The sequence below is a fragment of the Lotus japonicus genome, chromosome 6 (genome assembly GCF_012489685.1).
Source record: "Lotus japonicus ecotype B-129 chromosome 6, LjGifu_v1.2".
Taxonomy (NCBI): domain Eukaryota; kingdom Viridiplantae; phylum Streptophyta; class Magnoliopsida; order Fabales; family Fabaceae; genus Lotus; species Lotus japonicus.
This window is the reverse complement of record NC_080046.1, coordinates 38,753,263-38,763,520: the sequence shown is the minus strand read 5'-3', so window position 1 is coordinate 38,763,520 and position 10,258 is coordinate 38,753,263. Positions and strand designations below refer to the sequence as shown.

Below are 10,258 nucleotides of genomic sequence, written 5' to 3'. Positions count from 1 at the left end.
ATACTTCTTTTATCAAGTTTTGGTTCATTTTTAGTAGTTTTAAACACATTTTTAGCGATTCTTATATTATAAACTGTTTTCGAAATAAAAAAGTGACAACTCCGACAAGTATCACTCCTCATGATGCATTGCAAATTCCTATACTATAATAGATCTCATTCAAATTCTCTGTGCCTCCATCTCAATGCATCATCAAGCAAAAGTGATTACTCATTTTCTCTACTATCTCTTTTTTGTAACTCTCTCCTAACAAACAACGTCTTTAAGACCTTATTTGATACTCCCTCCGTCCCTAATTATAAGCTAAAGTTGTAAAAATCACACTTATTAAGAAAGCCTTAATTGATGCATTGGTTTTCAAAAAAAATGTACAACTTTCTATGTTTACCCCTATTTATGATAACACTTTTTCATCATTGTACTACTAATGGTGGTGCTCCACTACCAATAAATGCAAGGGTGAATATGGAAAGAAATATTAACTTTTGCAAGGTTAGCTTATATTTAGTGACACAAAAAAAGTCTCAATGTTAGCTTATAATTAGGGACGGAGGGAGTACAACATAGGTCGAGAGGAAAGAGTAAGGTGAGAGAAACACAAATTAACCTCATTTGGTTTACATGATCTTAATCGAGAGAGGTTACAAGTAATGTGTAAAAGGTGTGTTTTTCTCTCATGTCATGCATATCAAGAGAGAAATGCACACAAGAGCTCTTTTTTGCTTAATTTTTTTCTCCTTTTTAACCTTCAATGTGAATTTTATAAAATATATTAATGGGATAAAAATGTCTTTTATTACAAAATATTACTTTCCATCTTATTCTTTCTCTTATTTTTTCATCTTTTTATTATAACCAACAATCTATAAAATATACTTTATTTTGCACAATTTTCTCTTTACTCATCTTCTCTCTTCTCTTTTTCTCTACTTTACCAAATAAAGCATAAAAAGAGATAAGAGAGAAATGTAAGAGGGATAAAGATATGGTGCTTGCTGTGGTACCTTAAGCCAGACTAAGGTGTGGTACCCAAAATGAGTCGGTTCAACAATAAAGACTCATGTACTGGTTAAAATTTTGATTGTGTTCTATCGTAGTAATGCAACGTTCCATTCTTAGGGACGTGAGATTTGAAAGTTGTGTTTTCTGAGCTCTGTGCATCCATCTATCATGATCATTTTACGCGCATCTCCATCACCATCATTCGTTTCCACTACTCGTACATTTTTAATCAAAAAATGAATTTCATGAGATAAAGTTAATTGACAAGTAAAGTAAAATCTAAAAATATAGTATTTACTTTGAATAACATGATAATAATCTATAGAATTACTTAATGGGGTACCATACCCAACAAAAATTGAGGGTACCACAGAATTTCCCTAAAGATATTATGTCCACGTTTGATGTTTGTTTATGTGTCCCACAAATTAACTTGTGCCATATTAATTAAAAATGGGCATGTGTGTGGCAATTATAACCTTACTTGACCAACTTTTAAATAACATGACACAATTTGATAGAGATACAAAATGAGACATCAAATATGAAGAGAAGATTTCAATCTAAGTTAAAGATATAACAATAAAGATAGGTAGGTTGATCCTCTAATTCCACTTAATAGAGAAATAGAAGAGAGAAATATATGAGAAATTATGTAAAAAATAAAGATAAAAAGAGGAATTTGGTGGAAATAGAATGAAAGAGAAAATTGGACATGATGGTATGTAAATAAATTTTATTTAAGTAATTTTTGAGTCCTATAGCTTTTCCCATGTTGCTCACACTAAACTTTGGTTAGAAATATAAAATTTGGATTAATCCACTCTATTATACAATTAGTGTAAGAACAAATTAGCGTAGCTCAAGGTACAAGATGTCCTAACAAAATGATGACAAGTCAACAAAATTTAACATTGTACGTGTAAGTAAGATGATGCATACCTCAAAGTAATTATTAATGGACATTTAGTCTTTTATCATCACCTAAACTGTGCAAGTGGAAATTGGCAGTGTCCCACCAAGAACAACCATCCAACAAGACCAAATGGATAAGATTTCACAGATATTTCGCAAGAAAAAGCCTCCTCAATAGATATTTTCAAGCTCCACATAAAGTTTCACAGGTATAGCAACCCAAAAATATCTACCAAAACTCCTACAAATACACATACTCAAACACCCAATTTCACAAAAAGGTTTTCATTGCAAAAAAAAGATAATCCAGGAAGAGTGAGATTAGGAACTTTGGTAGCATAAAATGGAGTGCTGTGGGAGGCCAAACAGGAGTGACAGTCATCTATCAGCTGAGGAAGAGGCCACCATAGAAGCACAGACCAGAGAGTATTTTGAAGAAGGGGCACCAAAGCGCCACACAAAGCCTCAACGCAGTGAGTATTCTTCTCAATATGTGGACAACATCAATGGAGTTAGCAATGATTCTACACCAGAAATGTTGCAGTTTCAACGCCTTGAGAATGATCCTCAGGAGAAGGTTAGTTCCAAAATCACAGTATTTATTTATTTCTCAAAAAACTTTGTATTTCAAAAAATAATATAAAAACACAAAAATTGCGTTTGCCGGGAGTCGAACCCGGGTCTATTGCTTGGAAGGCAATTATCCTAACCGTTGGACTACAAACGCTTGTTGCTCATAGTGTGGAAAATACATATTATTATTTAATTATTTATAGATCATACTACAAGTCATCCATTTGTTGAAATAAATTTAGTATGAGCTTAGATCTGAGTATCAATCTGTCTAAGATATGATATTATGATAGTTTACATAGACTTTAATGTTGATCCACCTTATACGGTTTGACTTTTTATATATGTTTTTTATCAAGTTACTTTTTCAATGACTTTGATAAAAGTGAATGATGATAAAGAAATACTTTGCGGTTGGAAAAAACACCATACCTGATTTTATTTTTTTTTATGTTTGCGTTTCTATCTTGACTATCTAACATGATTTCTTTACTTTTTTTATTCCTTTTCACAATTAAATTCAGAAGTTGGTTTACAATGGAAATCAAGTGGCAGAGGAATTTGTGGAAACAGAGTATTACAAAGATCTCAACAATGTGGACAAACACCACCATACGGTATTCAATCCAATCCTAGTGTCTCACAAGTACATGTAGATACATTATATTCATTTTTATTTCTGTGAATTTGATTTCAAAATATTGGACCCATTTTACATTCAATGCCAACCAAGTACCAACCAGGCAACCACAACTAATAGATCAGCTAGATTTGCATTTGGCATTTAAAAATGGATTGGGATCCTTTAATTTCATCTTATTTAGTAATGTCATGTTAATAGAAAGAAAGCCAGATAAAATGTACTGTCATTTTCAGATAATAACCAGTGCTACTATACTTTTTATCATGTTTTTCTTTCTAATGACTTCACATTTTCATGTTTGTAACATCAAAGAATTTAAATCTCGTAAAAATTAACAATTAGACATTAATTGACTGAATATGTGTACTTCATCCCCAGACAGGAAAAGGGTTTATCCAAGTAGACAAAAGTGGCACAGGCTTCCACATAGAACCAGATAATGACACTGGCCACCACCACTCTTCCAAGGGAAATCCAGCAACTAACGAATGGGTTCCTGCTCCTTCCACTGAGGTACCATACCATATAATACTTTACCCTTTTACTGAAATCAGAATTGTCATTTTATTTTGTTCTCAAAATTTTGCTCTGATTTGGAAATGTTTCAGGATGTTTTCAATTCAGACAAACCTAGCAGGAGTGACAACTGAAATTTTGCATGAAGATAATAATAATAGTATGAGTTTCATTTCAGATTGTGGGGATTCCATTTAGTGCTTAAAGTTCCAATTCCAAAGCAAATAATATAAATTAGAAAGACTTGTGATTCGGGTTCAAAGTTATTGTGTTTGAATATGGTACTGTTTAGCATTCATCTAGTATCCTTTTATGTCTTACGCTGATCTGGAAAAATATGTAATCTCATTTAAGTTTTCCTTTATGCAAGTTATTGGTGGCTCACTGGTTCCTATATTCATTTCTTGATGATTACAATGACCAATTCATTATATGGAATGTAAAACTGATGAGTTTAAGGATGTTCAAAATGACTAGTTTAAACACACGGGGATATTCACATGTTCTCTAGCCCCCTTGGGACTACTAAACATAAAATAATCTTGATAGAATTTGGTTAATTGTGTTATTGAGGGAACAAAACCTTCCTCAATCCCTGAATCTTTCTTAGAAGTGAATCAGCTACGCGAATACTCAGCGTTGGTCTCATAGCTAACTCAACTAATTAGCTTCGACCCTTTTAACAACGCCTCGACATCGATGCAATGACGACGCTAAATTGACTTTAATGTTGGCCAACTCATTAGTGTTGGCCAAATCAATGTTTTCCTTATAGTGAAGGGGAGGACAAGAGACATTAAATGAATTCAAAGGCATCAAACAAATTAATTTTTAGGCAATGGATTCCTTGATCTCGTTTGTGGGAGCGAAGGGAGGATAACCAACAACACGGGGTTGTTGGTCACTCAACATTGACAAATTGTATCCTAAATGTTGATTTACATCGGACCACTATCATTAACTCATCTCACCTCTTACAATAAGACACTCTTAATTCTCACTTGATACACCCTTTTATATATGTACGCTGTCACTACTACACACACTATGAAAGACAAGCGTGTTTAATTATTACGCAACTTAGATGTGATCTAAAATTTTGCAGAGTAATTCGATGATACTAGTAACATAAACCCCTCTCGGGGCTTAGGTTTTGATACTATATTGGGCCCTTGTGATCATTCTATAAAGTCTAGAGTAAAAGTTTTGTCAAAACATAAGATTAATACATAACATAATAGGAAATCATAAGATAAATATAGAAGAGAAGAAAGAAATACTCATAAGTCGTAATCATGAACAAACAAGAGAATTGCAAACACAAGACTTCTGATATCTCTCAATTTATGAATGTCTTGCTCAAACACAAACATAGCTATATATACATTTTATAATTAACTACATTACTAAAAGTAACCATATTTATCTTAAAGTAACTAAGACGTACTCAATTGGGTGAAATTTGTGAATTAGGTCGTGCTACTTTGATATCTAATGGATAAGCGATTTGACTCTGATCCACTACCGGAAGGAATTGCCTCGCTTGTCGCTTGTCGCTTGCTCTTATTCCCATTGATATACCCGAAAACAAGAAATTTCTTCCTCTAATGTCGCTTAGCTTAACTTAAGTCTGGCTGGCGGGCAGATGGTCAACTAAGTAGGGTAATTTAATGATAAAAAGTAACCATAGTTAAGACAATTATGCTTAACTTACAACTAGTGTTGATCACGCGTCATCCACGAATGGTATAAGAGTACTTTGTCGACATACATCAGATCTTTTCATATTTCCTCTCTCGTTTTTCTTTTTTAAATACATATATTACATATTTGAGGTTTTTTTTCTAATCCTAGTTACACTCTAATTCCACTTTTTTCTAATTTATTATGTTTTTTAATCAATATACCAAAACCATTTTAATCTTCTAGATATATATACCAAAACATAAAATACAAATTTTTTGAGTAATTTCCAAATCAATCCTTCAAAACTATTTGATATCATTTTTTTTTAACATATTTGATATTATTTTAAACGTAAGATATTATAATTCATTTTTTTATTTTGTAATATAAAACATAACTAAATCGTTAAAAAAAGACTCTGTCAGCATATATCTTAATGATAGAAAAATCACAATGGACTTTTATTAATTATTCTAATGTCATTAAAAATCCTTAAATGTCAAATTAATATCGTAGTTATTTTTTAAAAAAGTCACAATTTATTTTTGTTAATTATTATAATGTCATTAATAAATATTAAATGAAATATTCACAAATTAATTATTTTTAAAATATGAAATTATTTAATATTTAAATTATTAAAAAATCTGAAAATATAAATATGACACATTTACCTACTAATTATAGTATGTGAAATAAAACTTATAAGGAAAAACATAGAATGAGAAGATGACACTTGTCGGAGTTGCAACTTTTTAGTTTTAGAAATAGTATATACTATGAGATAGGATTATAATATGATATGAATGACACCTTTTTGACAAAAACTACACAATTGATCAGATAAAATAATAGGCTAAAAAGCATTTTTGCCCCCTGATGTTTCAAGTTTGTGCAAATTCTGCCCCTACTCTATTTTTGTCGACGTTTCTACCCCTCATGTTTTCAAACAGTGCACCCTCTACCCCTCCGTCAGTCAGGCTTTCTCAAGAGAGGTTCATGAGTGGATTGGAGAGATGAAGAGGAGTATATGAAGTTGATGATGATCAAGGAAATGATATAAATTAAATTTGCTTGATGTATATATCAATTATGTATGTAACTGAACTGGTTAAATGCATGTTTTGCTACTTACAGGTCTTGAGTTTGAATCTCCCATGCCCCTTTTTTTCCAATTTCACTTATGATTTCCACGTGGCAGGTCAAAAAAATATTTAAAAAAAGTCAAATCAGCTTATTCCGTTAATTTTTTAACGTCTGACTGACGGAGGGGTAGACGGTGCACTATTTGAAAACATGAGGGGTAGAAACATCGACAAAAATAGGGTAGGGGCAGAATTTGCACAAACTTAAAACATCAGGGGTCAAAAGTGTTTTTTAGCCAAAATTATACTTATACAACATGAGAGAGAGTGGTAGAGAGAGAGAAAGAGTGGGAGAGGAAACGTTGGTGGGAGAGGAGGCTTCGTAGCAACAGGTGAAGGCTGGACAACGGTGCATGGTAGGAAGAGGGGGAGTATCACGTCGTATTTCTTCTCCAATTTTCCAGATAACTTCGGGGAGGAAGCGATGTGGAGGATCTTTAATAGATATGAAAAAGTTTGGGAGGTCTATATCCCAAAGAGGAGAAACAAGGATGGGATGAGGTTTGGGTTCGTTCGATACCGTGATGCCCAGAATCCGGGAGAACTGGAGAAACGTCTTGCACAAATAATTATTGGGTCTGCGCGGGTGCATGTTAATCTAGCAAAATATGCAAAAGACTCGAGGTTGCAATATGGTCCAAGAACTCAAGATGCTCGACAAGTGACTGGGCCTAAGGTGCGACGACCTTGGAAAGAGGGTCATGGTAAGAGGACGAGCCAGACCTATGCACAAGTTGTGAAGTCAGTGAAGAGGAAAGAAGCGGTGGGGGAGAAGAGTGGGATGGTAGAGAAGAGCGGGATGGCGGGTCTTGAACTGTGGAATGGGCCAACGGTGCCTCAAGGTGAGGAGTGGCTGATGAGAAGCATGGTAGGTACTCTGAAAAACCTGGACTCCATCAATCTGCTGAAAAACGCATTCACTGTGGAAGGTCCTCATACTCTACAATTTCGCTATATGGGAGATGACTTGGTGTTAATCTCTGGTCCAGAAGGAGTGAACATTGAGGAGATGCTGAATGGATCGGAGGGGTGGCTAAGGGAATTCTTGGTGGAGGTGAAACCGTGGTCATCGATGATTGCTCCCATTAGTAGAGTAACGTGGGTGCGCTGCACTGGAATTCCGCTCCATTTGAGGAATCTTGAGTGCTTCAAGTATATGGTTCTACAGCTAGGGGACGTAATCATGGTTGATGCAAGAACGACATATTTCTCTGTATTAGAGTTCGCAAGGTTGCATATCAGAACCACGGCTCTGGACACCATTAGTCTAGCTAGGAAGATGATGATTAATGGAACTACTTACACAATTAGAATGATGGAGGAGGTGGGTATATGTGATCACCAGTGCTGCAGCAATTTGGAGGATTCATCGGATGAGGACGATGACGACGTTCAATCGGATTGGTCTTTGAACGACATCGCTTTCACGCCGGAAGCCTCGGAGGTGGGCGGCGGCGACGACGATGAGCAGAACTTGGAGGAGAATGACATCTGCCATAAATTGAACATAAATTCCAATCAATCTCTCGGGGATATCAATGAACATGGGTCAAAAGGGGGCGCGGTTAATTCTCCTGTCAATTACGAGATGCCAATCATGAGGGCTTTATCATCATGTGAAAACGTGGATTTAAATGAAAAGGAGGTGGGACCGACTGACTCAGGAAAAGGTACTGGTGATAAGGACCAATTTGAATTGCAAGTGGAGGACAATATGGGGAATGCACAAGGTGAAGAGGTGGTTTCTAAACCGGATTCATGTTGTGATGGGCTGCAAGTGGGGCAACCCGTTACCCAACCTCTGGGACTGGACGTGGGTCGTGATGAACCGGCCCAGGAACCTCAATTGCAAATTCGGGTGGGTGAGAACTCAGGGGAAACGATTGCAGATAACATTATCCCCATTGCAAACAGAAAGAAAAACCGAAAGAAAACGAATTTGGGGAGGATCGTTGCACGCCACGATGCAGCGGTGGTGCCGATGATAAGCCCGCGTGCTTTTAACCTGTCGTTCACCTTGCTCCGACGTCCATCCAATTCCTCAGGAAGGAGGTACGTTGACTAGCAAGAATCTGAAGCTGTGGGTAATCAAATGAATGGGTCAGAGGGAGAAGACCAACAGAGATCCCATCAATCCTTATTCTCTACTAGTCATTCTTGCTCAGGTGGTTGAGAAGTGATATATACTACTTTTGTATTGTCTTGGAGTGCCAAGAAACAACCCACTGTTGCTCGCTCTAGTTGTGAATCTTAGTATCGAGCTATGGCTAATACTGCTTCTGAGCCTGTTTGGTTGCTTAATCTTCTCCATGAGCTTCGTGTTCGGTTATCGGCGACTTCTCTTCTACTCAGTGACAACCAAAGCGCCTTGTTTATGGCTCAGAATCCTGTTGCTCATAAGCATGCCAAACACATTGACTTGGATTGTCACTTCGTTCGTGAGCTGGTTGCTTCTGGCCGTTTAGATGTTCGTCACGTGCCTACTTCTCTCCAGCTTGCTGATATTTTCACTAAGGCATTGCCTCGTTCGTTGTTTGAGCTTTTTCGATCCAAGCTTCGAGTTGGTCTTAATCCAACGCTAAGCTTGAAGGAGGGGTGTTAGAGATAAATAGACATAATATCCTACAGGATATTTCTTTATTATTATTTGTTATATTTTGTAATATGCCTCAGAATATTCCTTAGCATATTCTGTACTTTTCTAATATAAATAATATTGTCTACCTCACACACAATTTGTGATGAGAGTATTCAATCTTACAGTAATCACCTCATGGGAGTGTCCTTTTGGCTTTTATAATTGTGTACTCTTTTTCCTCACTAGGTTTTTCCCAAGGGGGTTTTCCTAGTGAGGTTTTAACGAGACACAATTTTAAAAGTTTCTTCTTCCATGGAGGTCTCGTTCTCTTGTTTCTTGTTATGTCTTTTTCCTTTTTTAGTCTCTTCTATCCTTTTGTATTGGGTTGAAGTACCCCTTGTACTTCATATCAATATATTCTTTGACTTATAAAAAAAATATTTTTTGTCTTGATTCTTCAAAATATTTACTCTAAAACTTTAATCACACACTCCATAACAATCACCCTCATATCTTGGAGATAATTACTAGTTTTAACTAGGATAATTATTAGAAAATTCTAGATTAAATAGTAATGTAAATATTTTAGAAAAAAAAATTCATCCAAGTTCGTTCTGTATCGTTTAACAATTTTTTTGATATTTTAAAATATTAAATAGTAACGTAAAATTTGTACATATAAGTTCATTGAATTCTATACAATTTTAAACGTCAATTCACCTAAATGCATTGTTTAACAAAATAATACATATGCATATTAAATAGTAGAGTTGAACCTGATAAAACAAAAATTAAAGCAGAAACCACTCTTTTTATCAGAGCCTGGTTTCGATCCAGGGACCTGTGGGTTATGGGCCCACCACGCTTCCGCTGCGCCACTCTGATTGTTGAGACTTCATCTTAAATATTTTAATATATTTTGAAACAACAGCTGACAATTTACCACCGCTTACTTTCTTCTGTTGTCCACGGTAAATTGTTTCTTCAATAACATATGACATCGTGTGCTCAAACCTCTATAGTTTTAGTTCGGTATGTAATCCTTTTATTCTTATTCATTCCTGTCTTAAAATCTTTTGAAATAAAAATAATAATAACAATATTCTAAACACAAAAAATTTCTAAGAAAGAACTATACATTTTTTTATGAAATCCAACACTTAAATAGGAATGAGGTGTTTGAAATGAAGTTCATATTTC

General features: G+C 35.1%; 1 protein-coding gene and 2 non-coding genes across 4 annotated transcripts; 1 reads left to right on the top strand and 2 right to left on the bottom strand.

Moving 5' to 3' along the window:
• The first annotated feature begins 2,087 nt into the window (after positions 1–2,087).
• LOC130726599 (uncharacterized) lies at positions 2,088–4,043 on the top strand. 2 transcript variants are annotated; one of them, XM_057577902.1, is made up of 4 exons: positions 2,088–2,494; positions 3,018–3,107; positions 3,512–3,646; positions 3,742–4,043. In XM_057577902.1, exons 1-4 carry the CDS (start codon positions 2,261–2,263, stop codon positions 3,781–3,783), a joined length of 501 nt encoding a protein of 166 aa, XP_057433885.1. In that variant the 5' UTR covers positions 2,088–2,260; the 3' UTR covers positions 3,784–4,043. The 2 variants fall into 2 exon arrangements, with proteins under 2 accessions (XP_057433885.1, XP_057433884.1); XM_057577901.1 differs by having other exon boundaries at positions 2,100–2,494; positions 3,015–3,107.
• On the bottom strand, positions 2,573–2,644 carry TRNAG-UCC (transfer RNA glycine (anticodon UCC)). Its single transcript has one exon. It is a non-coding gene; the product is annotated as a tRNA-Gly (tRNA).
• Positions 4,044–9,871: 5,828 nt separating the features above from the next.
• On the bottom strand, positions 9,872–9,943 carry TRNAM-CAU (transfer RNA methionine (anticodon CAU)). The gene has a single exon. It is a non-coding gene; the product is annotated as a tRNA-Met (tRNA).
• Between the last annotated feature and the right edge of the window lie 315 nt (positions 9,944–10,258).

What these genes read in the sequence shown, in the direction of transcription:
- LOC130726599 (XM_057577901.1), top strand. Translation starts at nt 2,261, where the DNA reads ATGGAGTGCTGTGGGAGGCCAAACAGGAGTGACAGTCATCTATCAGCT. An exon ending in AGAATGATCCTCAGGAGAAG is followed by an intron (nt 2,495 to 3,014) that starts GTTAGTTCCAAA and finishes AATTAAATTCAG; the next exon opens with AAGTTGGTTTACAATGGAAA. An exon ending in TGGACAAACACCACCATACG is followed by an intron (nt 3,108 to 3,511) that starts GTATTCAATCCA and finishes CTTCATCCCCAG; the next exon opens with ACAGGAAAAGGGTTTATCCA.